This window comes from Cimex lectularius, unplaced genomic scaffold, assembly GCF_000648675.2.
Source record: "Cimex lectularius strain Harlan isolate CLEC.00 unplaced genomic scaffold, Clec_2.1 scaffold136, whole genome shotgun sequence".
Classification (NCBI taxonomy): domain Eukaryota; kingdom Metazoa; phylum Arthropoda; class Insecta; order Hemiptera; family Cimicidae; genus Cimex; species Cimex lectularius.
The window spans coordinates 261,037-288,991 of NW_019394223.1; the positions used below are offsets into that span (position 1 = coordinate 261,037).

At 32.1% G+C, this 27,955-nt stretch overlaps 1 protein-coding gene across 5 annotated transcripts; it reads right to left on the reverse strand.

Moving 5' to 3' along the window:
• Positions 1–940: 940 nt before the first annotated feature.
• LOC106663861 (protein croquemort-like) lies at positions 941–25,283 on the reverse strand. Of its 5 annotated transcripts, none has more exons than XM_014389056.2 (10): positions 25,199–25,283; positions 11,095–11,218; positions 6,486–6,640; positions 6,180–6,321; positions 5,896–6,108; positions 5,612–5,826; positions 5,266–5,557; positions 2,253–2,326; positions 2,004–2,195; positions 941–1,199 (listed from the first exon to the last, which is right to left on the reverse strand). In XM_014389056.2, exons 2-10 carry the CDS (start codon positions 11,215–11,217, stop codon positions 1,055–1,057), a joined length of 1,551 nt encoding a protein of 516 aa, XP_014244542.1. In that variant the 5' UTR covers position 11,218; positions 25,199–25,283; the 3' UTR covers positions 941–1,054. The 5 variants fall into 5 exon arrangements, with proteins under 5 accessions (XP_014244542.1, XP_024086103.1, XP_024086105.1 ...); XM_024230335.1 differs by lacking the exon at positions 25,199–25,283 and adding an exon at positions 18,472–18,621; XM_024230337.1 differs by lacking the exon at positions 25,199–25,283 and adding an exon at positions 17,825–17,961.
• Between the last annotated feature and the right edge of the window lie 2,672 nt (positions 25,284–27,955).

Sequence of the window (27,955 nt, forward strand, 5' to 3'; positions counted from 1 at the left end):
GTTATTAGCCCTCGACACCGGAGATGCTCTTCCAAAAGTAATAAAATCGGTTTTGCTCCAAGAGAGTAAAAAGCTAGCTTTTTTTATTCTCCAATAATTGTTACATCATTTATTTTTTGTCTACCTTATTATTATTTAAATTTTTAATATTATTGGTTTTTTTAGAGAGAGTAATAATTCTGTGTGTGTGTATAAACGGAAATAAAACCATTTCCAAATTCAGGGTTTATCTTCTTCTTAGTCCATTCACTCATTTCGAAAACGATGGCATAATTCAGAAATGGTCAATCGTATCAAAAATTTTATTTTAGTAAAAGTGGCATAAAATAAGATCTAGAATCGAATTGTGCAATAAAAATATGGGATTCTCACTTAAAATAACAAAGTTAGTGTCATTTACCAGCTAGATGAGAAAGTTATGTTGAATCTGTTACCACCACGAGATTCCTTGCCAAAATTAACTTGGGGTTTCTATAAAACCATTTTTTGCTTAAGTTAATCGTTTTCGAATTAAATGGATGGACTGTGGAAGTTGATACACCCTGTTTAAATGAAAATGTTATAAGTATATTTTATGTTATAATAAATATGTAATTATCATTAAGTTTAATGTGTGTGTGTACATATACAGTTTGTACGTTTTTGTAAGTTTTTGTAGTAGTTTTGTATTAAAAAAAAGTAATTCTTATCAATAATAAATTAATAAATATCTATTTCAGAATTTTTATTTACATTACCGGATGTTAAGTTACTTTTATTATCAATAAAAGTATAAATACAATTTATCACCAGAAGTTGGTAGTAAAAATAATGGAAAAGAGAGCCTTAGGTGGTCAGTGACAAGTACTATTGAAACCATTTCTTGAACCCCAAATAAAAGCAATTAAAAATTTAAACAAAAGGCATGCTCATTAATGAATAATAATTTCTTTTTAACAGATCCATAAGAAAAAAGTATTTATATTTTTTAAATATTTACAATAAATAACATCTTAATCAAATTATTTACATTCTTAAAATCTTTTCAGTCGTTTTTTTACCTATTCTTATTTGCTTAATTAATTAGCGTTGTCTTAGTTGAGATAACTTTAGGCACATCACTAGCCTTTCTTTTTAATAGGAATGGTTGTTCACAACTGTTCTGCACCAAACTTATTCCTTTCATCTCTGTTTGAACTTTCCTATGCATCCTTCGCCTCCTACAATATTTCTTGTAATTAAATTCTAATTTATATAAATCAGGTGTCAATCAGCGATCAGTGATCAGGTGAATTTAAAAAACAACACTCAGTTCTTTTGTCTAACTTTCAAGGAATACATCCTATTTATCAGAACTTTTTTTTTCTTCTTGAGGGGCGCGAACCACCAAGGGTCATGTTAGCCCCGTATTTTGTAAGAGAATCCCCCTGCGGGAGGAAGATCGAGGAACCAGCACACCAGAAGGGCGCACCCACACAACAACGCCCCAGCATGCCCAACCCCCAGCCACAGGGAGTCCCATGTTACACATTGCTCGTTTATATTTTGTTGATTAGATTAGCTTCATTTAAAAAGTGAAACAGCTTTGTAAGTGTATCTTGATCATCCCCTAAAAGTTCAGGTAGTGTATTTGGTAAAGCATACTTATTTCTGATACTGTCATATAGATGACATTATCAGAACTTTGACACTATTTTTAATGATTTAAACAATTAACAAATATAAATACATCCTCTGTTATTTTTTTTAATATTATTTTAATTAAAAAAATGGGGGGGGGTAAATTTTCCACCAGTTTTCATTTTGTTATCAATTTATTAGTCATTATCATTAGCAACAGTTTCAAAGTCCTGGTGAAGGAGATGTACATCTTGAAAGCTTGAGAAAATGAGTGTTTTCTTTCTTTCAAATTTGCCTTATCTCTGATCTTTTTAAATAATTATAATACTAAGGCTGATAACAGTCATAATAAGGTAATGTAAGGTAATGAAAATTAATAAGGAATTGTTCAAGTTTAGACTCACCCTTTGAAAGCTAAGTAGATGGTGTAGCCGAGTAAAAACAGCCCTCCGAGTGCCATGAGCAAAAAGCACGTTACACCAATCATCGGAGCGTATAAAGCAAGCTTGACTAGAAAAGCGAGATTCGGTGTGATTGTAGCTGTATGCTCAAACCACAACATCGGAAATACAATTGATGGAACGTCTTTCATTATACTGAAATGAAGAATACGTTAAAATTGAACTTTTTTCAATCAATCAGCATCAGCATACTTAAGATAATCATATGGTGACAATTGAATGTTCACTTGAAACCTTGCTGAGACATCAAGAGGAATTCCAGTCTCCTATATATTAAAATCATATATATATATANTATATATTCAAAAAGGCAGAACACAATATTGGAAAATAAATGTAAGATTTCTTATCGACGTTTACTGGGTGGAACATGTAGTTTGGTAATTTCCAAAACTCCTATCATTCTCTGATACATTTTTTAAATTATTTTGGTAAAAGCACATATCTAAAGGACAACAAACTGTAAACATTAAATACAATAAACTTATTTAGGAAAAAATACAGAACCAACACTAAAGGTTGTAAAATGTTAAATCTGAAAGATCAAAGTATATGGATAAAATTCCAATATACTTAAATATTGTGTATATTATGTATTGTTAATAATATTATTTTCCCAATAAAGTTTTTTCCTTGGGTTTCCCATATCCCGGGCCATGACCAAGCCACAGTTAAGTTCCTCATAATTATACACGCACGTGCATACCAACAAAACAACATCTTTTACATTCTCACAGATACACCAATGCATATTTACAACCGCTCATATAGCAGGGTATACGTATACAGTAAGTATAGTAGTAAACTTTCTCACTATCTTAGCATTATCAAAGACCACTGCCTGCTGCGCATCTTCTAGTAAATGGGATTTCAGCCATAATGCTTGTATTTTTCTTATTGTGTAGGCTGGTATCAAACTATTCATTGATAAACAATTCGAACTATGGTGACTTCATCGAGCTTATTCATTCTTTCATTTCTTCTACCAGCTCTTGATATTTACGCCTTTTCTCGGCATCTGTTTAGCAAATGTCATCCAGTGGTATTTGAATATTCAAATCATATAAGTATGAATGCACATTTTTTCCTCGTGCTTAACATAACTTCGCTCCCAATTCCATGTTTTTCTAAGACTACTCTTGGGGCATACTTATTTTAGGGCAAATTTTCAGCCTCTTTCATCAAGCTATCCTTTACCACAATTTGATTGATGCAACGTATAGGCTACATTATTCTGTCTGTAAGCCAAGTGCATCCATACTTTTTGTACTCCAATCCTTGACACTTATATCATTCCCTCTCACCAATTCGGTTTCTGTCCCCAACACCACTATCCAACAATGCTTAAGAGTAGTAGACACCATCTCATCGGCCCTAGAAAAAAAAGGAGTATTGCCTGGGCGCGTTTTTAGACATAGCACAGGCTTTCAACAGGGTCTGGCATCCAGGCATACTTATTACCTTTTAATGAAATCCTACCTAACTGATCGCTATTTCAGAGTGAGGTGCTGCAAAGAATTCTCAGAAGTCAAACAGACACAGGCCGGTATACCTCAAGGTAGTATCCTTGGTCCTGCTGACCTACCAACACATCCTGACACTATTATCACCACCTTCGCGGACGACACCGGAATCCTATCCTGTAACTCAAATCCTGTCCAAGCTACCTCCAACATCCAAGAACACCTTGAGCTTATCGAAGACTGGTGTAAAAAATGGAGGACAAGACTGAACGAAGAAAAATGCACTCAGTGTACTTTTATGCTGAAAAAGCAGTCTTGCCCTCCATTGTACATCAACAACAAAGAGATACCAGTTTCCACTCAAGTCAAATACCTGGGACTGTATCTCGACAGCAGACTGACTTGGAATCCCCACGCAAGACTTAAAAAACAGCAACTTAATACAAGACTTGGACTACTACGAAGACTTTTAAGACTGAAATTGACTTTGACAATTAAGACAAAACTATACAAGACTTTACTAAGACCAATATGGACATACGGAGTAGAACTGTGGGGCACTGCCAAGCCTTCCAATATCCAGTGCATCCAGTCCTTCCAATCGAAAGTCCTTAGACAAATTGTCAAAGCACCTTATTATGTCACTAACTTCACAAAGACCTCAACATTCCTTTTGCCAACGAACTAATCCAGTCCAGATTCCAAACCTTCCATACCAACCTTTCAAACCATCCTAACCATACTGCTCGAGCCCTATCCACTCATTCCCACCCTGACAACCCACCACATCGCCTCAACCGACGTTGGCCTCGGGACCTCCTTGATACCTAGTCATACACAATGAGTGCCAGCAATGGCTGGCTCCCCAAAGCATGTGTTCTATCGGTGCAGTGCTGGCATTAGTCTGTGTGATTTATCATTCATGTGTACATATTTGTATAGTATACAATTCTGTATAGGTAACAAATTTAAAAAAAAAAAAACTTTTTGTACTGGATAGATTCTATGGCTTTATAACACAGCCAATGTCGATTAGAGATCTGTCTTTCCTTGAGTATCTACCTTTAATATCTAGTGGCTATAACCAGATCCTGGAGTATAAATCTCTTCATTTCTGGTTAGATTTTTATATAGAAATATCCACAGACACCCCTTCCGGTCTTTAGTGCAGTATAAATTGCCTTCTGCTGCAGTCAAATCAAACACAGTATATCCTCAATTAATCATCTACTGCACTCGTGGCATAGTTCTTGAGTCACAAGTCCGAAAATGCCTTTGAAGAGCACTTTCCTGTTTAAGGCAGACCTCACGGATATTTATAAGTCCTCTACCACCAAACATTTTTGGCAGATATATTCAATTCTTAAAGGAATTTGGGTGATGCAAATTCGAATAGGTTATTATCATTATTAAGCCAAAAGTAGTGAGGATAGCCAGACCATGATAATCAGAAACAGTCAAACTACACTATTATTTTGCTAAAGATCAATTCCAACAATACACTTTTATTTTTTTTAAATAAATTTATGTTAAATAACCTCTTTACTTATGTCACAATCTTCCTCATCTATACCCAGTTTTCAGTATGCAATGCACTAATTGTTGGAGGTAGATGAGAAACTATAAGAATGGTGATGTGTCGTTAAGTAACTTGTTTTTTAATAATGACATATATTTTATGGTCATAAATTAAAATAAATCCTTAAATAATAGTATTTTCATATTGAATGTTGAAAACTTACAGGCTCTAATGTTATGTAAAGTGTGTGTTTCTCAGGGTCAGGTTTCAAGCCTTCAACTGCATTAATATATGATTCATCTGCGAGGAAGAAATGTGGAAAAGAGACGTAACCAGGCGCCCCGTATCGACATTTCGTGACATTAAGCACTCCTGAAGGGATGCATTCACCCTCGCAGAAACATTCGTTGCTCGGATCAAGGGTACCGTTGTCAAAAGTATACTCGTCCCCGGTGTATTTATATCCCTTTATGCCGTGTACTTCGACTTCTTCTTTGAACGAGAGGCTGACAGATCTGTAATTGATACAAGTATAATAAAAACTATCAGAAATTTTAAAAACAGTCTACCTGCAAAGATCTGGCGAATAAAACTGTAACTTTTTATCTTTGGTTTGTTTGGGTGGAAAGAGCTCTCCGGCAGAGCCATTGACCATTCCACAACCATCAGGATAAAAGTCAGTTGTTGGCTTGTAATTCCAGTTATGAAGTTTACCTAAATTGTAAATATTGTTTTCACCTGTATCCATATTGAAAACACCTTCACTATCACTTGTTCCATTTCTCTATAATTAAATATTACTTCAAAACTCTAAATCAAATTTAGAATAATTAATTATTTAGTCTTTAATTACTTTATAAAACCATCCAAACTTATCATATGGTATATTGACGCCCATCATATTAGGGAGAGACATCGCAATGTCAATCAGAGGGTCAGAATAGCCGTCAAATAAAATTTCACCAACTTTTTCAGTTACGTGGAGTTTGGTATTAACTCTGACCACTCCAAAGCCAAATGATAACTTCATAAATTCGGACCAGTCTCTGACGGTAAAAGCAGCACTCTCAAAATGAACAAAATTATTAAATTTCAGAAATATAACAAATCATGTAAACACAGAACGAACAATGTTACCATCGCAACAGCATTGAGAGTCGTGACATAATCATCTAATGTTCCGTTTGAGTTTTCAGCATCAAAGTACCACAGCCTTTGGATTTGAAATGTGACTGTACCATTACAATTCATAGTAATATTTGTTTTTCTTTCTTCTAACCTGAAAGTCATTTAACTTTATATTATTGCAATAAAGAAATTTAATAAAAATCCACTCTTGAAAAATTACTGAAAGAGCTTCTTGTCATTATAATTATTTTTAAAGAAATTTTACAAAATGGTTCTGTACACAATACATGGTAAACAGTAAATATTGATGCATACTTAAATCTGTAGGGGCCTATTTGTTCAAGTTTTGGCTTTTCGTGCTTGATGTTTTCATAATTAGTCCAGTTGAACAGGTAAAAGCTCATCTGCATTGGGATTGGGGTGTCCTTCCACAGGCGAAATGTGTGTGACCCTGATGTAACTTGCATTTGCTGTAAGCAAAGATACAGACTTAAATCTGTTAATAATGAAGTTGAAGTTCTCCCCCTAGGTAAATGCATTCTCTGCTTTCTTCATGTTTATAATTTATATAGTCTATTAAAAAAAAGGAATTATGAATCTATCATGATATGGGTATGGGCAAAAGGTCCAGATGAGCAATACATGGCCTTCAGGTCTACTGCAACCTTTCAAGCTGAATTGCAAGGTGTAAAAACATGTGCACATGAAATAAATAACAAACAACTCAAGGGTGCAATAATAATACTATCAGCCAGACTCCTCTCATTAACTCAAAACTCTACAAAAAGTCTGACGCCCTGCAATGTAGTAGCAGATATACAACCTTGGAACAACACACGCCCCAATCCATGGTCTGGCATAAATATAGCCACATTAAAAAATATCTGGAATGTTGGGGAACAAAAGAACACGACAAATATGGAAATTTAAGACTGGTATGAGGCAAGCAAAAAGACTACTCACAAAAACAACCCAATGGGAGAAAGAAGAAATTCTACTCAACCAAAAAGAACTAAAAACTCTAACAGGTATATTTACAGGACATGCCCTGCTAAAATGCCACTTGACTATCAACAGATTATCAATTTCAACTATGTCCAGAAGAGACATAGACAACAGAAGATATCCTATGCCACTGTCCCTCTGTCCTTCAGCGGTTAGGAAAATACTAAATGGTACCTGGGAAAGGCTAGGTACCATAGCCCCAAGAAGAATTAAGAACTTCATTAAAGAAATAAAAATCTTTCAGGAATCTATTTGCAGAGATCTGACATAATAGATAAAAGTAGTGCTAAAGGGAAAAACAGCAAAAAAAATCTTTGTTGAACGACAGTATGTTGTGTGATAGCAGATCATTTTGGCCTGCCTAACCTCACTACTTTGATGTTTCAGGCACATTTCGGTATTTGACATCTTCAGTGCTGGGTCAGACTGAACAAAAAAGCAAACATAGGCAGACCAAAATGATCAGAAACGAAACTACAGAATATATAATACTTGTGACCAATAGGGCATTTTAATGTTTGTACAATGAACCATCTGCTAATAAAGTAAATTTTGTTTCTCTTTGAAAAATGACACAAATAATGAGGAAGATAGGAACATGCTCATCATAGCAAAAATACCAAGCTAAAGAATTATAATTGTCGTATCGTTAGCAAACGTGATAACTATAATTATTTAGAAATCGTAAGATGCAGTCTGGTGTGATGTAGGTTTCAGAAAAACATTTTCTTTATCGTGCCAACGTTTCAATCTTTATTGAGATCATCTTCAGGGCCTGGGATTAGAAGTGAGTAGAAATATTGGGTTGTCCGGAAAATAATGCAGGATTTTGGTATTAANCATTCATACAAATGAGTAATCCTGTAAACGTAAACAGAATATTTTATATAGATTTTTTTTAATGAAAACTTAAAATCCTGCATTATTTTCCGGACAACCCGATACTTTGATTGAATATAAAAAATATTTTTTGCATTGTATAAATTCACTTTTTTCCACATCCTGCATGTATTTGTTAAATGTAAACAATGTTTGTAAATCCTAGGCCCTGAAGATGATGTCAATAAAGATCAAAACATTGGCACGATAAACAAAATGTTTTTCTGAAACCTACATCACACCAGACCACATCTCATTTCCGAATTATCATCGACTAACGATCACTAATCACAACACATATATTATTTATTTTTACGGGCACAAGCCAGAAGATGGCGAAACATTAGGACTAGATAACAAGTGCTTTTAAACTTTTATTTGAATATTTAGAGAAGGTCCAAAACTTACAACTATTTTGTAAAATAATAATTTAGTGAAATATATCAATTGTTTAATTTTTTTATTAAATCTCATTTGTACAACTATGATGGGGCTAGGCTATTTTTTAAATCTACAATCATAAAATCTTTATAAAAGTAAAAAGTTGACAAAATTGCAAAGAAAGGGAAAAAATTATTGGGCCAGAAGTGGTTTGGCAAAGCACTTTTTAAGTTTACAAGTTACAATTTTTAATTTACTTCTTTTTTTTTTTTTTTTTTTACAATTTTTTTTGTGTTTCTATACTCCAAAATATCGGACACGCATCCGCCACTTCTTGTAAATAAGCCCAGGTTTCGCCAAAAAACATTTTGAAATTTGGAATTTTTCGTTTTTTAATATTTCTATTTTACTCTTCTACTTGCTCAAATCAACTATGTGAATTTAACATTCTACAGATTACAGATCATTTAATTGCGACTAAAATTACATTTTGAAAAAAAGCTTCATTAAGCCGATGACTGAATTTCCTGAATATTCTTCTCTTTAGTCGCAATTAAATGTGAATAAATCATTATTTGAAGATTAAACCAATTTTATTTTTGGTGGATTAATTTCATTGTTAGATAAGATAAAAACAAAAATGTTCTACGATGCAGAATATTCAAAATTGGTATGATTTAAAAAGAAAAATCAACAAAATGCTGATTTTTTTGCTCATTTTAACGAGTATTATGTAAGCAAACTAGAAAAGAAAATGGTCAAAATTTGGATTTGACCTCATTGTCGTTGTTCTAACGTTATAAAACCCTTAGATACCAACTTCCGAGGAAATCGGTGAAAATTAATTTTTTGACTTGATTTGTTGATAAGTTCGACGACCTTCTTCGTGATTGACCTTCCCTGGTGAAAGCCCTGATCATTTTTCTCAATACTTAGGAGACCGATTTTCATAGTTGATAGTTTGTTTTAAACAAATTGTCAAGTGCATTTTAAAAATGTAAAAATCATTAAAATCGGACTATATTTCCACTTAAAAAACGAGGTTAATTTCTGACAAAAATATTTCATTATTTTATGTATTTTCTTAGAAAAATCTTTTATATATTTTTATAATAAATCCGTCGCTAAAAAGTTGCGTTTCTATTCTTTCAAATGGTGTTTTATGTTAAAATCCGTTTAGTCGATCGATCAGATATACCGAGGACTTCTTAAAAGTCCGAAAATTTTTAAGGGTCAAAAAATCGATTGAAAAAAAATCTCAATTCAAATAATTTATTTATATTTAGGAGTCTCACGAGGTGCTAAAACGAAATTTTATATTAGTTCCACAAAAAAATAACCTAGTTTACTTGAAAAATATTTGGTTTTTAGACATTTTTAGGTTATTTATAAACTTCTATAGCTTGTACTATATTCCTCTACATAAAAAATGATGTAAAATGACATTCACATAGTTTATTTGAATAAGTAGAACGACAAAATAAACATATTAAGAAACGGAAATTTGAACTTTCAAAAAAAAATTTCTGGTGAAACCAGAATTGCGAATAAGCCACAAGAAGTGGTAGATACGTGTCCGATATTTTGAAGTGTATAATCACACAAAAAAAAATTTGGTCCAAATCTGTGACACACCAACCTGGTCATTCCCTTTATGTACAACTTTTAGCTTTAAATTAAAATAAGCAACAAGTTATACTATTTTGCAGAATTTACGAGATTGCATTTTTGTTGGAATTTCCCCTGGTAGATAACGATTTATGTTCGAAAAAAATCAGCAGATTAAAAGTTATTTCTGGAAATACAGATCGGCAGTGATGAACACTGAGTATAAGCTTTTAAGAGGGTTAATTAACCATTGGCCATGTCCTAAATCAAATAAAAGAAAGAAACTATTTTTTAAAAAATTATGTGTTGATCGACTCAAATCATAAAATAAACGATACTAATGGACATTTCGATAGCAACGCAAAACTGATAACTGGATACAAATAGTATATTCAAGAAAAAAAAGTGTGCGAGAATTTATCATCAAAAGTCGTCGTTTTTTTAATAAATGGCCTTCAACCACTACGGGTCATTTATCATTAAAAGTTTAAAATTCACAATTACTCACTTTATATTCAAATGGTTTTCTGACTGTTACTAAAAAAGTATATGCGGCTGTTTAATGTTTGATTGTTGCCGATAATAATGAAGTAGCATGCGAAGTGGACAAAACAAAAAATCAATAAATAAATTTGTTTTTGTCCAATTGAGAATGTCCAATTAATTGTTTTGACTTGCTAATAATTTTTTTTATAATTTTGTTTGCATTTTTATAAAGAAATAATATATAATAAATCTTACAACAGATTTTTAGTTTGTTCTTAATGTAAATATGTTCAATTTATATTTAAAAAAAAGGGTTGCGTTTCAAGGGTATTTTTATTTTTTAGGTAATCATCATAGAGAGATTCCAGAGCTAAAAGTATTACAGATCATTAGATCGTAATGACTTAGGTTAAAACAAATAACTATGTATACAAATCAAAACTGAACTTTTTCCCATTGCATTTTAAATCGAACAATAATAAAATTTACAAAAGGCCCGCTCAGTTAAAACACACGCTTTAATTTTCATTTTAAACGTATTTTGTTCTTCAAGATGATTGTATACCTTGTGAAGTAAAGACTCGAAAACAGGTGGCCAGATGAAGAAAAAGGTGACACCCAGTATGGACATGAGTGCTCCGACGGTTCCCAAAACGTACGTCTTCATTTCGCTGGCTAGGAGTGCCATCCTGAAAATAATAAAAGGTCTTACATGTTTTTTTAAATCCTTGCACAGGAAAATCTATATTAAAAGAAGAGTTCCTGACAAAATACAATAATAGATAAAAATGTAATTACAATATCCTCGTGTTATATATGTTATATATATGAGTGTGTTATACTGTACTACTATACTAGACTGAATTATGTACTATTGTGTTAAGATTATTTATTACTAAATTTGCTATTTATTAATTATTAACACTATTTATTATTTATTTATTTGTTATTTAATACTAGTGTACATTAAATTATCATTGTTATATTTAAGCCATAATTAGAAAGACACATTATAAAAATGAAAATTATAACTAAGAAATTACGATAAATTGATATAATTATCTGTTAGAGCTGAATAAAATAAAATGTTAACATTAAGTTTCCTGACTTCGGTAAGAGAGGACCCTATGGTCCTATGTAAGCTTCAGGTTAATAAACTATTCATTCATTCATTCATTCATTCTCTATCTATCTATCTCTCTCTCTCTCTCTCTCATTGTCTCTCTCTCCNTCTCTCTCTCTCTCTCTCTCTCTCTCTCTCTCTCTCTCTCTCTCTCTCTCTCTCTCTCTCTCTCTCTCTCTCTCTCTCTCTCTCTCTCTCTCTCTCTCTCTCTCTCTCTCTCTCTCTCTCTCTCTCTCTCTCTCTCTCTCTCTCTCTCTCTCTCTCTCTCTCTCTCTCTCTCTCTCTCTCTCTCTCTCTCTCTCTCTCTCTCTCTCTCTCTCTCTCTCTCTCTCTCTCTCTCTCTCTCTCTCTCTCTCTCTCTCTCTCTCTCTCTCTCTCTCTCTCTCTCTCTCTCTCTCTCTCTCTCTCTCTCTCTCTCTCTCTCTCTCTCTCTCTCTCTCTCTCTCTCTCTCTCTCTCTCTCTCTCTCTCTCTCTCTCTCTCTCTCTCTCTCTCTCTCTCTCTCTCTCTCTCTCTCTCTCTCTCTCTCTCTCTCTCTCTCTCTCTCTCTCTCTCTCTCTCTCTCTCTCTCTCTCTCTCTCTCTCTCTCTCTCTCTCTCTCTCTCTCTCTCTCTCTCTCTCTCTCTCTCTCTCTCTCACACACACACACACAAAACATTCCCTTTCTATCTCTGTCTCACTCACTCACTCTCCCTCTCTGAATAACGTTCAGGTTGATTGATCATTAAATTATAATTTGTACTCCTACGTACTACTACGTTGTTTTACAATTTTTTTCTTCTTTGATGATGTCTAAAATGTAAATTAATTGACGCCTTTTCGTGAATTATTAGCTACCACATCTCATAAAAGTAAATCGAACATTATGTACACGTGTAATAAAGTGCTAGAAAATTGTCCATTTTACACTAAAACGTATTAAAATTTACAAATAAAAATATTCTCATCGTAAATTACTTGTTATGTTTTGGAAAATCCGATGATCATCCTGTTCGCAAATTAACAATTTAAAATTCGGACTCTTGGACTAAAACGTTTACTTTGACTAAAAGGTAGTGACAAAGAGTCAAAGGTTTTCTGCTGCATGACGACAACTGTGCATATTTATACGTGTGTTCAACATTATTTACACTGTTGAATGAACAATTTAACAGTTTGCAAACAATCCACGCCACCGTTGTTGTTTTAAAGACGAATCATTACCTCAATATATTTATTAATGAGCCATCGATATTTTAAAAAATGGGGGTTTATTGCATTTTAAATGGTAAAATACTGACTTTGTAATTTTAATTCGGTTTAAAAAAGATACATCAACGTTTTGTAATATTTTATGAGTTCCTTAAAAATTTTATTGTTTAAATTTTGGGCTGTCTCATTTTAAAAATTAAATCAAAAAGGCACAAGGCCGAAAAATATTACCGAGACTGAGCGGGTTTTTATTTTTTCTTATTTTGTATTTACTTTTTTTTAAATTTGGGTTTCTGCCTTTGTTGTTCATGTATTTCAAGGTTGTTGTATATTAGTAGAGTTTATTTTTTTTCTAGGATAAGAAAATAATACGCAAGGTTCTATTAAATGAAAAGGCAAATAATTAGAGAAGGCAAAAATTCGGAATAGTTTTTAAGTAGCGTTTAAAACACTTAACTACGGATTTTCCTTACAAATTGCTGAATTTCTCCTCTTCCAGTCTTTGTCAACAAGGTTTTAATTTTATGGCATTATAAGTGAGATAAATAAGAACAAAATCGATCAAAAACTCCTCAAAAGTTTTATTTTACATATCCTACTGTAATTTATGTACGGAAGCCAAATTTATTACATATGTAGTTTATAGGATCCTAAAGCGTTCTTGTAGATAGGTAGAGTTGTTTTAATATTGTCACCATTTTTGTGATTTTTTGTGATGAGAGAAAAAGAAAGTAAGCAAATGGAAGAGGAAACTTTTTTTTTCTCCTCCAAAAGAAATATATTCAGGGATTTTTGAGATGCGGAAAAGACTGTCAAATTTGTTTCTTAAGGTTTTGATTTAATGTCAATTTAAATGAGATAAATAAGAATGAAATCGATCAGAAACCCCTCAAAAGTTTTATTTTACATATCCAATTGTAATTTACATACGGAAGCCAAATTTATGCCATTACATGTAGTTTATAGGATCCTAAAGCCTTGTAAAGTTTCCTGTAGATGGGTAGAGTTATTTTAATATTATCAGCATTTTTGTGATTTTCGAGAAAAAAGTAAGCAAATGGAAGAGGAAACATTTTTTATTTTCTCCTCCAAAAGAAATATATTCAGGGATTTTTGAGATGCGAAAAAGCCTATCAAATTTGTTTCTTAAGGTTTTGATTTAATGTCATTATAAGAGAGATAAATAAGGACGAAATCGATCAAAAACTCCTCAAAAGTTTTATTTTATTTGTACAATCTTATTTTTTCACGGAAGCCAAAGTTATGCCTTTACCTGTAGTTTATAGGGTTCTAAAGCTTTGTAAAGTTTCCTATAGATGGGTAGAGTTGTTTTAATGTTATCACCACTTTTGGTGATTTTCGAGAAGAAAAAAAAAGTAGGGAAATGAAAGAGGAATAATTTGAGGGAATTTGTTAGAAAAAAATTTTCTTTTTCTATTTTTCCCTCAAAAAGTAATGTATTCAGGAGTTTTCATGGTGCGAAAAAATACTGTCAAGTTTGTTCCTGTCAAAAAAAAAGTTTACCTACTTTGCTATGTCGCTTGCTCACGAAATAGTTATCGTGTTAGTTAATAAATAAAAATTTATTCGTCCGCTTTTTTTTCATGTCTTAAAGCTGGGCTTCTTCAGATCTTGTTTGTAAATATTTAAATGTTTTAATAGTATGTTGTGAACTGCGGAAAGAAAACAAAATATTTTAAGTAATTTATATTTTTTATTCGTTTTAAAAAAAGTTTAGTTTGGAATTCGGTTTTTTGCCTTTGTTGTTCATTTAGTTCAAAGTTATTGGTATATACATATGTCCATGTTTTTACATAGGATAAAAAATAATATGTAGGATTCTATTTTATGAGATTAGATATATAAAGACTTACAACAACGAAAAGACGCCTTCAATAAAGTATCAACAAAAAACTTTTTATAAATCACTCGTAGCATAGTTCTTGAGTCACAAGTCCGAAAATGCCCTTGGAGAGCACTTTCCTGTTTAAGGCAGACCTCACAAATATTTATAAGTCCTCTACCACCAAACATTTTTGGCAGATATATTCAAATCTTAAAGGAATTTGGGTAATGCAACCTCGAATAGGTTATTGCCATTATTAAGCCAAAAGTAGTGAGGATAGCCAGACCATGATAATCAGAAACAGTCAAACTACACTATTGTTTTGCTAAAGATCAATTCCAACAGTACACTTTTATTTATGTTTTACATAAATTTTTGTAAAATAACCTCTTTATTTATGTCACAATCTTCCTTATCTACTAGCCAGTTTTCAGTATGCAATGCACTAATTGTTGGAGGTAGATGAGAAACTATAAGAATTGTGATGTGTCGTTAAGTTACTTGTTTTTTAATAATGATATATATTTGTATATGGTCATAAATTAAAATAAATTCTTAAATAACAGTATTTTCATATTGAATGTTGAAAACTTACAGGCTCTAATGTTATGTAAAGTGTGTGTTTCTCAGGGTCAGGTTTCAAGCCTTCAACTGCATTAATATATGATTCATCTGCGAGGAAGAAATGTGGAAAAGAGACGTAACCAGGCGCCCCGTATCGACATTTCGTGACATTAAGCACTCCTGAAGGGATGCATTCACCCTCGCAGAAACATTCGTTGCTTGGATCAAGCATAATATAAAGACTTACAACAACGAAAAGACGCCTTCAATAAAGTATCAACAAAAAACTTTTTATAAATCAATTCGGATTATTTTAAGCCCCGTTTAAAAACCCTTAAATAAGAATTTTTATAGTAGAAAAACAGTACCAAAATTATTTCGATTTTAAACTTATTTAAGACAGCATACGGTTAAAAGTTAATTTTCCTTTAGTTTTAAACTTGTTTTACCAGTTTTATTTAATGTAGATTTTTTAAATATCCACGTGTGTCAGGATGAATTTTGTACCCTAAAGGAAGCGTGAATAAAAATAATTGGTTTATAAATTATATATAGAAAAATAATTATTATAAGGAAGGTTTACAATAAATAGTAAAAAAATGCAAATGTAAGACAAGCGGCATGAATATTTCATTTGATTGGGGCCTTTTTTTTATGAAATTAAATCAGGAAAAATCTACCTTTGGTAAAAAAAAAAATCATGAATTTAAACCTAATTTGGCTGCAGTTATTTAACTCCGACACAGGCAAAATGGGATAAACAACAACCGATAATACGATTTGCTACAATAAAAACCGATGCGTCAATACTGACGATAATGATAACTGGAGCCTGGACGTTTGTATGAATGGTAATGTAAGCACGTAGGTCACTACGCACAATAAATGCCGAGTTGTTCCATTTGAAAAACTGGATTTAATCAGCCAAATGGCATATCTGAAGACATTGAATTGTATAAAGACCAAGGTTAGAATTTAAGAAATTCCCTTGTCCCATTTTTAATTGCCGTCCAATTAGCTCAATTCGTAATAAACCCCAACTCTTCTTGTACTATTATTATTTACATTAAAGCATTTAATATCGTGACAAGAAAAGAAAAAATGTTTTGGTAACGTACATCCAGGAAATCCTGTTGAATCGGGCTATACTTTAAATATTTCATATTTATTTAATTATAGCACTTAAAAGGTAATATTTCACGAACCCACAAATCTACAGGTTTTGCGTCACTATATGTAATGCATCACTTTGGCTTTCGTAAAAAAATTAGGACTGCAGAAATAAAATAAAACTTTTGAGTGTTTTCATTCTTATTTATCTCACTTATAATGACATTAAATCACAACATTAAGAACCAAATTTGTTTGTCTTTTTCGCATCCCAAAAACCCACGAACATATTTCTTTTTGGGAGGAGAATGAAAAAATAAATATTTCCCTCAAAATTTTTCTCTTCCATTTGACTAATTTTTTCTCTCGAAAATTACAAAAAAATAATGATAACATTAAAACAACTCTACCCATCTACACCTACAGGAAACTTGACAAGGCTTTAGAACCCTATAAATTACAAGTAAAAAAAATTTGGCTTCCGTACAAAAATTGAAAGAGTTGAGTAGTGCCCGCAATCATATGCTATTAAAAAACCTCAACTATGCAATATTGTATGCACTAAAAGGCCCTCAAATGTGCCGTATAATTTGCACTAAAAATATTAAAATACACAGGATGAATGTAATAATAATTAATTCATTATTACCAACAATTAACTTTTTTAATCTAGATTTTTTTGGACTTGTAAATATTCATTTGGTCAGGAAGTAGAAAAGAAAACTTTCGGTCAAAAAAAAATCATAGAGTTGATGGTAGCGAGTCGGTGAAATGCTGAACAGCAGCATTGGCTCAATTTTTGGGTCCGTCTTCACCCCGGGTTCATTACTCAAACTCGTTTCGGTATTGCGGCATTTTCAGTGATGAATTTAAACTATAATAACCTTTTGACATAAAAGTTCTTCACTGAAGAAGGCGCAGTGCCGAAACGCGTTTGAAGACGGAATGGTTCAGCATGAAAAATCATAAAAATTTAAAATATTACACAAAATTAATAATTAGATCCAATATATTTAGTGGTCTATTGACCAAATTACTTCTTTCAATTAATAATTAGGCTTAATTAGGTTCATGATCTGATTTAAAATTGACAACGATATACTACATTTCAAATTAGTTTATGTAAAACCGAAACGTATATCGCGCAAAAAGTATTTTTACCTCGGAAAAAAAACTTTCCAACGCCAACTGATGTAATGGGAGCATACACGTAGGAACTGGAAATAATCGTATCGTCGATTCCCTTTAGGACAACAAATTATTTCCATTTAAGATTTCACACATTTATTTGTATTTTTGCCAAGGATATTTTTTAATTTCTGTTAAATGCATACGCAATAGACTGCATCGCCGGGACTTCAGTTTTGCGTTGAAAACAAAAAAACAGCCTGCTATTTTAGAAGTTCCATCTTTTGGAATTTTTAGGTTTATTAGGTTGGAAATATGAATGACTGACACTGACCATTTTTGTGTTTTAAACGAGGCCCCTACTTCCTTCCATAACCCGACTCTCACAAAATTTAGTTTTTCCGGAAAGTAAAACAAAACTGCAACTAGGAGTTTTAAAAATTGGGGGAGAGGCTCAAAATATATGCCGATTATTTCAAGATAATTCTATTGTGTCGGTTTGTTTACGCCTGTAACTGGAAAGTTAACTGAAATCCGAATAAAATTTTAGGCTGTTTTTTTCCTCTCATGTTCTTAGTTGCCTAGTTTATTTTGTTTTTCTAAGTAATCAAAAATGGTTCAAATTTGCGATATTCTTCAAATATACAAAAACTTGCAGACTGAATTTTGAACCGCCTTTACTGCGGTGGTATAATTCGGATAAATATCTAATCTCATTGGTCGTAAATGTTAGAAAAAAGAATATGCAATTGAACTCAATTCCGGGTTCTAGTCATGAGGGATATTAATTTTTTTTATTTAAATAATAAATAGGCAATCTACATAATTATTTCTGCTATTAGCGCGCACGTGTGGTTTTTTCTATAAGTGAAATTTTTTTTAAATAAATGTATTCAATTAAATTGACTGGTTAGATTACAAAAAAACAAAATAGGGCAACAATTCTCCTTGGACGATTTCTTAATAATAAATTAAACTTACCACAGTCTACAGGAGGATTTTTATGTTTATTCCGCAATGAGATGAGATATAAACAAAAAATAAAACTTTTTTAACAATAGTTTATTTCATTTACAAGAATGGAATCCATTATTACACAAGACGGCCCGTGAATGACGGATGTACTGACTGGTTCTTTGGGTTTTACGCTTATCTTATCTCCCACTGTTTTTTCCCCCTTTTCACCCATGAATTGTTTATTCATTCGGTTGTCAAACCGTGCAATCTGATTGTATTAAGTCCCCTTAGGTCAACTGTCGGCTTGACTATCTGTCCGTTATTCATTACACAGTATAATTGATATGACCTGCAGGATAATTAATTTAGAGTTAATTAACTATGGTTTAAATATAGCCTACGCTTGGAAGGAAAAGAATAGCATTTCGACATTTGATTTATACATTATTTAACTGCTTATTTGTAAAAACACATCGAGTGAAAGTTCACAAATATTACAAATAGCATTTTCAAGTTTATATAGAAACAATTCCTCCCAACCGGAGGGCATTACTTATTAACATTTGGATAATATTAAAACACTTTAAGAAAATTATGTTTCTCTTATAACCAAAATCTAAATATTTTCCTTGAACTTCTTAGCCTTAACAAATTAAGTAAAATGCATTAAAAAACTTACCAATGGAAGAACATAAATATTCTGGTGCTAGCATATTTTGCTAACACACCATAAACAATTTTAATATGCATAATCGAAAGTCAAACTTTCTGTTTTTTCTTAAAGTTCTAATTTGTTATGTTCCTTCCAACAGTTAATGCATCTGAATAGAATACAGCGAGAATGTGCGGACCAAGTTGTATATGAATAGGATTGAATCGTTGACAATCGTTCATCAAAATTAAAAACCGTTTAATAAATTCATTCAAAATTTCCTTTGATTTTTATTATTATGAATCTTTAATCCTTCAACCACGGTTTTTTCTTTTCCTCCATCAATTTCTTCATCTTTGAAAAAGTAATTAAAGAAGCAATTGCACCACTAAAAAGGATATTAAATGGAGTACGTTTGATGAAATTTGTTGGTCTCTAGGTTTGGAAATAGTAGTTTAGAATCACAATTGTAAGTTTTTCAACTTTGAAAAAAAATTCGAAGTTCTCGCTACTAAAACGCTTATTTCACGAATGTTTACAAGTTTAGTATTGATCACTTATTGAAAATTTAACGTAGTTTTCAATGGTATCAACGGACTTATCCAAAAACTGTTGAGATTCGGATCACAGTAAATTAGAACTTTCGTTCCTTTTTGAATACTTCTACTGGCAAAGTTTGCCCAAAATATTATTTTTTTCATGTTTTTAGCGAATCCCTGACAAGCTGACATTGCTTCTAGAAGTGAAAAATGTTGAAAGATTCACAGATATTTGATATACAAATGTGATATTGTGATGTGGTTTAAATAAAATCCACTTTTTCAATTTTTCTGATCGTTAATTTTTTTTCTTTCTACGGTTAGAAGAGCGTCTAAATTTAACAAAGCGAGAATGTGCGGACCAAGTTGAAAATAGGAGCGAATCGGTGACAAGCGTTTAAAAAACTACTAGCATTCTTATGTTAACATATTTTCCTAAAACACCCATAAAAATGAAATATACGAGATTCTCGTTTTGTAATAATCAAAATTCATATTGTCAATTTGTCTCATCTTCTAAACGAGCTTTGCAGACAGCGCGTCTTAAACAAAGCGTGAATGTGCGGACCCAGTTGGATATAAGATCCAACCACTTACAAGCTCAAAAATGGACTAAGCTCCCATCCTTCAAACTGTAAATGCACAGCCATGTTTGTTACATATTAGATGAAAAAAAATTGTATCATTGATAAATCCATATGGCCAAGAAAGAAAGTGTATTGTAAATTATTTAAATAAAATATTAAACAAGTTATGTCTCAAATGTCAATATCTGCCTCATTTCATGATGTTCCCAAAACTAAGCTTACCTATTTGTGAATTCGTCCATAAAAAATATATCCTTTTTAAAGAGATAGTTCCTACTCACAGTAAGTTTTTGCAACGATCCGGATTTCGAGCCTTTTAGCTCATCATCAGGTTGAAGGACTTCTACAACGTCTCTCGACATGAATTGCCAAAGTGAACCCGCTGATACCTCCGCCAACGCGACGTTCCAATTAGCAGCTGATTTTTTAATGGCGCTCAATTTTAACGTGCGAAACGCGGAAATTATAACACAAATAAATTAATTCATGTCGAGAGACGTGGTTGTAGAAGACCTTCAACCTGATGATGAGCTAAAAGGCTCGAAATCCGGATCGTTGCAAAAAACTTACTGTGAGTAGGAACTATCTCTTTAAAAAGGATTGAACACCACACTCACTCCATCATTTATCATTTCTAAAAATATATGTTTCATCTAAAGTACATAGGTATTTTCATGTTAGCAGTTTGTTTTAATTACTTTTAGAAAATGAAATTTATGACCGTTGTAGCGCCTAAATCTAACACAACGAGAATATCCTGACCCACTTGAATACAAGATCCCACTATATGCAACTAGTTCAAAAAAGTTCAATAAAAGCCATGTTTGAAAATGGGGATACAAAGCCATGTTTTTTACAAACTAGGTGGGAAAAAAAGATTCATTATATTAATTGATAAATCCGTACAGCTAACAACTAAACAACCTTTTTGTAAATTATTGAAACAAAATATTAAGAAAGTAGTTTTTATTTCTACCTGTCTAAAAATAAAAGCACCCAATAATATAAATTGCTCCGAAAAAAATTCTACCATCCGAAATATATAGGTATTCTCATGTTATTTTTTTAAAATTACCTTAATAAAACGAAATGTGTGACGATTATAGCGTCTTAATCTAACACAGCGAGAACGTGCGGACCCCGCGTTGAATATAGGGCTGCCGAATTTTAAACAACAAATAACCGACATGGCTTTAAAATATGAAGTGATATATGTACCCTCGTTTGTTATATACTACGCAAAACAAAAACTTGTTATATAAATTATTTAAGTAAAATGTTGATCTAGTAATTGTTATTTCTGCCGGAATGATTCACGATATCCTAGAATAGAAATGTAGCTTATTATCAAATTCATTCATAAAAAAAATATTTTTACTACCCGAAGTAAACAAGTATTTCCATTCTTGTAACTTTTTAAATTCACCTTAAGAAAATGATATAGCATTTTTCAACCACATGAAACTTTTTTTCAATCAAATGAAACTTTTTTCAATCAAATGAAACCTTTTTTCAATCAAATGAAACCATTTTTCAAGCAAATGAAACCTAAAACCTAATGATAATAATTATGTATAATGTAAATAAATGACATTATAGTACTAATAATATTTTTTATGATGATTGAATATTAATATTAAAATAATTGAATCGTAAGGCTTAGGTACAAGAACGCTTCTTGTGAAGATCCGTTTTCGCGTTGGCGGGGGTATCAGCGGGTTCACTTTTGCAATTCATGTCGAGAGACGTGTTTGTAGAAACCCTTCAATCTGATGATGAGCTAAAGGGCTCGAAATCCGGATTGTTGCGAAACAACTTATTGTGAGTAGCAACCATCTTTTTAAAAAGGATTGAACTCCACACCCACTCCATCATTCATAATTTCTATGATAGAAAGGTGTTGCTCGCTCAAAAACACTTTTCAATCCTACTTAATTAAACTTCGACGGGGTGGATGTAGAAAAGTTTGATGAATACGGATCTTCACAAGAAGCGTTCGTACCTAAGCCTTACGATTCAATTATTGTAATATTAATATTCAATCATCATAAAAATTATTTTTAGTACTATAATGCCATTTATTTATTCCTCTACATAATTATTACCATTAGGTTTTGCTTGAAAAAAGGTTTCATTTGCTTGAAAAAAGGTTTCATTTGATTGAAAAAAAGTTTCATTTGGTTGAAAAAAAGTTTCATTTGACTGAAAAATGCTATATATAAGACATGTCTAACGTTTACAGCGAGATCGTGCGGACAAAGTGGAAAATAAGTGTACCTGAATATTCCTTCATAAAACATTATTTTACTATCCGAAGTAAATAAATAATTCCATTCTTGAATCTTTTTTAAGATGCACCTTAAGAAAATAAAATATTGTATTTGCAATAACGAAAATCCACATTTTTTAGTGTTTCTTATCATGTGGAACTGGTTGATTACAGGAGAGAATCACTGACAAAAGTTCAATAACAGCCTAAATGTATCGAGACACTCAGCTGTTTTTTTCCTAAATTTATATCCTAAATTTAGATTTCTAATTTTTCTTATCGTTCCAATTTATTTTTTGTTTCCATGGTTAGTTTGTTTGAATCTTGCACAGCAAGCACGTTACGATCAAGTTGAACATCCTAAATTTAGATTTCTAGTTTTTCTGAAAGTCCTATTTATTTTTCTTTACATGGTTAGATTGTCTGAATCGAGCACAGCGAGCACGTGCGGACCAAGTTGAATATAAGATCCAACCACTGACAAATGTTTGAAAAAACTTCGAAATGTACTGAAATATACAACTGTGTTTTGTTTACATATTTTGCTATAAAAAAACAATTATATCGATACATAGATCCATACGACCCAGAATTGAATAATTTGTTTTGTAAATTATTTAAATAAAATATTAATAAACAGACCCAATTATAAATTCCTCTTTAAAATTTAATTGTACTATACCTAGCACATAAATAGTATAATGGTAGCATATCTTTTCATTTTTATATTTGTTTTGTAATAGTAAACATTTAGATTTACAATTTTTCTAATCTAACGTTTTTCTAATTTATTTTTCTAAATATAGTTAGAGTGTCTGAATCGAACACAGCGACAATGTGCGGACCAAGTTGAATATAGAACCGAAACAACAGACAAAAGTTCTGGTAAGAGGTGAATCTGCTTCTGGTATAACTTTTTTTAAAAACTCCATGTGGGTTTATTTTAAGTAAATTCATTGTTTATTAGGACGTTTCGTGAATTTACACTCATCATCAGCATGTACATTTTTTAAAATTTAATATTAATTATTTTTATTATTTAATTTGAAAAAGTAATTACGATGTTTTGGATGTCTAACTCCCTTCATCGGGCCGATAAAACATAAAAAATTCAATTATAATTTTTCAATTATCAAGAAAATAAAACTATTATATTAATAATTAGGTAAATCCTCACAGATGAAAACTAGAATATTAATATATGAATTTTTACTATGGCCAAAATTTGTCTAATCTATTTTTTAAATTGATTAAATAATTTTGAACAAGTAGTTGTTATTTATGTCTATTTCGTTTAATTAAATCCCTAAAACTAAGCATTCTTCAATATAAATTCCATTGTAAAATACTAATTACCAATTAAGGGTTAAAAAGCATTAAGCACATGTAATATATTATCTAGATCGTAAAAACTTCGTAAACCTTTTCGACAATTTTTTTTATTTTTTAGGTAGATGCATTTCGAGGCTCTTTCCGCCTCCCCCCTGTCGACTGTTGTCACTCAAAATAAAAATGTAAGAGGAAGAGGCGGAATAAGCATCGAAATAAATCTCTGTACAAAAAAAGTGTACAGAGATGAATTTCGAGGCTTTTTCTGCCTCCTCCTCAGCACATACTCTGTCGAATGTTGACACTCAAAACTCAAAATAAAAATGAGGAGGAGGCAGAAAGAGCCTCGAAATACATCATTGGGCCTTTTTTTAATTAAAAAAAAAAACTGGAAAGTTCACGAAGTTTTTATAATCCAGATAAGAAATATCTAACAAAAAGAGAAGCAAGAAATGAAATATGCTTGATTCTTGTTCGGTAATAACAAACCATTCAGATTTTCTCAGCGTTCTGAATTTACTTTTTTAGTCTTATTTAAATCTAATTAAATATTGAAAAGATACAAATTTTGTTTAAAAAATTTTGTAAAAATTATTTTGGATAAAATTTCCAACCAATAGTTGTTATTTTTATCTGATATATTTTCTCTTAGGTAAATAAACAATCCTTATCATCCGTGATTCCAGCTCTTATCTGATTTTTTAAAAGAATAGACGAATTCTTTGTTCAATTCGTAAACATGAATACAGACTGATAGAAAGTTTGTAATGATTGTAGGCGAATGCGGAAATATGAACTCCCATTTATAAGGAAAGTAAACAGCGGATTCTGATAAAACACAATCTTCAGACAAATTGGGTTTTTTCTAATTGGGTTCCTTAAAAAGAAAAAACAATATTATTTTCGTTTTCCCCACTCTTTTCAATTTCTGTCGCCTAGTCAGTGTTAATAATCATGTCTAATCCGTAATTTAGTTTAGTTTGCAGTTCAAAAAAAATATTATTATTATAAAGTACCGGAATGATGAATAATAATTTTTTTATTAAGTAAGAGATGTACAAAGTGTAATAGGAACGTGGTTTAATTATCTCCCTTTTTTAAATTGTTACTTGTGCATAACGACATAAGTTGATAATAATGAAAACGTTTCACCATAAAATCAAGGTCAAACCGTTGTAAATTTAAGAGAGCAATATTTCATATACAGCTGGTAACATTCTGACTAAGCAGCAAAAAAACTTCATTATGCTAATGCAGTTGAGTAATGAACAGAGGTGACAGTAAAAATCTCATCTTGGCTTTGAATACATTTAGAAATTACAAATAGTACAGCTTTAAATTGGATGGGTTCGGAGTGTTAAAATAGAGTACTTACAATTTTGGTATTATTTTTTTTTTTTTTTCGGTGTTCGTTATTCAGCTAGCAACCGTTGCAAACGAGTCGTCGGCGTGGACTTGACTTTTACCGGGGACTATGTCTTATCGGTCTTAAATCCCACCCCAACTCGTCCATCCCCCACTTATACCGATGGTTTATAATTTAATCAAAATTCATGAAGGTGTGATTTTAATGCTGTTGGACTGATCTATTGAATCAAGGTTTCAAAAAAAATATTCCTGTTTTTCATATAAAAATTCAGTCATTAAAATATATTTCGTAATTTATTATTCTTGTAGGAAAAACGCATAAGAATTTGCTATAACTAATAGTCTAGACTCTATAAAACGCATAACTCCTGGTCTCGTAGCAACATCTAAACTCAGAAGATACTTGTATTAGTTAAGAAGTTTGAAATGTAATGTTTTTCCTAAAGTATTGGTAATTGTGGTTTTTTTTCATGCTTTTTATCTTACATTGCATACGCATGATTGATCAGGGGGCATTGTCGTCATCCAAATTTTGTTTTTAAACCACAGCGAAATTAGGATACTAGGAAATTTAAGGTTGAAAGAATGCTGTAAAAAATATTTTATCAAACTTCGAACTTTTTTGGGGACCGCGGTAGCCGAGTGGTTAGCGTGAGAGACTCTCGGCTCATAGATGCCGCGGTCGTGGGTTCGATTCCCACCGTTGCCTCTGGCCCTTTTTTCACGATAACCCCCCCCCCCCAAATATGAACACACATACAAGAATTCGTCAACATGGTTAATAAACTTCGAATTTTACCTTTACCTTGCTTATTATACAGGGTGTCCTTTTTAGATGGCCAGGCTTTATTTCTCTTGAATCAATGAGGCTACAAAAAAAAAAGTGTTTTGTATTTTTTAGTCTAGTTTCAATTGTTTACCTGTTTTGTAGAAAAATTTTACTGGGTACCTCAAGCCCAGTTCAACTTCAAAATTTCAATTATGACCCTACACATCCTGACACGTCATTTTCAAGGAAATTCTGCGCTGAAAATTGCAATCGGATTTTAAATTGGTCAAAAAATGACAAAGTTATGTTAAAAATTTAAAAAAAGCAGTCATTTGGTTTGCTATTTATTAATCACATTCCATCAAACGTAGATACTGTGGACCACCTGATGATGGCAAGAGTACGAAATTCTCTCTGCTCACGTTCGAAAATTCCAAGGTTTAGTATGCCATTAGAGGTGAACAAGGTTTCACTATTCCATAAGTTTTATGGATTTATGGAAGAACGTTTTCTTCAGCCTCCCAAATCGACATTTGCGTAAGGAACGTTATACTCCTGCCATAATTAGAGTCCCGAGGTCCCTGGACAGGATGAGAAGGATACGGCTTAAAACTGTAAGCCCGGAGTACATCTCTAATTTTATTTTTTGAAAAATCTAAAACCAACATTTCGGAGAGAGGAATTTGGATTTTCGCGAACATACAGTAAAATATTGAGCTCCTCGTCGAAATTACTCTGCCGGTTTCTTTTTGTCGTAACTTTGCCATTTTTTACCAATTTAAAATTCGATTAGACCATTGTTTTCAGCGAAAACAATCCTTTCAAATGAGTGTCAGGATGTATAGGGTCGTATTTGAAATTTTGATGTTCAACTGGGCCTGATGTATAATTTTTCTACAAAAAAGATAAAAAATGTAAACTAGATTGTTCTTGTGATTGTTTTTCAACAAAATAAATTCTTGCATTCTAAAACGTGGTGTGTGAATAGCTGAAATAAATAATTAAGAAAGAGAGGGAGAGAGGGAGAGGGAGAGAGAGAGAGAGAGAGAGAGAGAGAGAGAGAGAGGGAGAGAGAGAGGTTGAGTGAGAGAGACCTTATCCCTGTGGTACTCCAGACTTCCCAAGATGTCTTTCCATATGATTATGTACTGGAAATAAATAATTAAGACAGGGAGAGAGTGAATGAATGAACCATTTATTTATTCATCACTCGAGAGAGAGAAGCGTGGAGGAAGGACATGAGTTAATAATAAAAAACAGGGAAATTTAGAAAAAAGTTTGAGAACAAGAGAGAATGAGACAGTGTGGAGGAAGGATATGAGTAAAAAAAAAGACAAGGAAAGTTAGAAAAAGTTTTGGAGGAGAGCGAGAGAGAGGACCATGAGTAAAAATAAAAAGGCATGGAAAGAAATAAAGAAAGAAAGAAAAGGTTTAAGAGCGAGAGTGAGAAAGAAAGAGAGAAAGTGTGAGAGTGTGGAGGAAGGACTTGAGTAAAAACACAAAGACAAGGAAAGAAAGAAAATATGTTAGAGAAAGAGAGAGAGCTACACAAAAAGCAAAAATTAAGTCACCGAAAGACAGAGCAAAAGAGAGTGAGCCAGGCGCACACATAATATGTAATATATATAAAAGTATTAATTAATTAAATGGTACTGGTACCTAAATATAGAATAACTGTAATTAATATGAGAGCAGATACCAAAATAATAATAATCTGCCATAGTGTGTAGCTATGGTTGAAACAAACACACCTAATATTTTTGTGCTTTAACTTTCTTTCTACCTTTCTTCTTGTAATTAAATTTGAAACTAGATCTAAAAATGGCACCCTGTATATTTGAATAAACAGAGAGACACTTAAAACAATTCAAGTTTGGCACAGTCATTTCACTAGAAATAGTGATAAAATTGTACCTGAGAGGCCTTATGATCTTGCATATTAGCCATAGTACGAATTATTGTGTGTTCAAATTGGGGGTTATCGGGAAAAAAGGG

Excerpts from the sequence above, each read along its gene's own strand:
- LOC106663861 (XM_024230334.1), bottom strand. The coding sequence starts at position 17,630 with ATGGAAATAATTTGTTGTCCTAAAGGGAATCGACGATACGATTATTTC. Across the intron at positions 6,322-6,485 it reads ATAGGCCCCTACAGATTTAA|GTTAGAAGAAAGAAAAACAA; the intron begins GTATGCATCAAT and ends AATGACTTTCAG. Across the intron at positions 2,327-5,265 it reads TTTACATAACATTAGAGCCT|GAGACTGGAATTCCTCTTGA; the intron begins GTAAGTTTTCAA and ends TTTAATATATAG.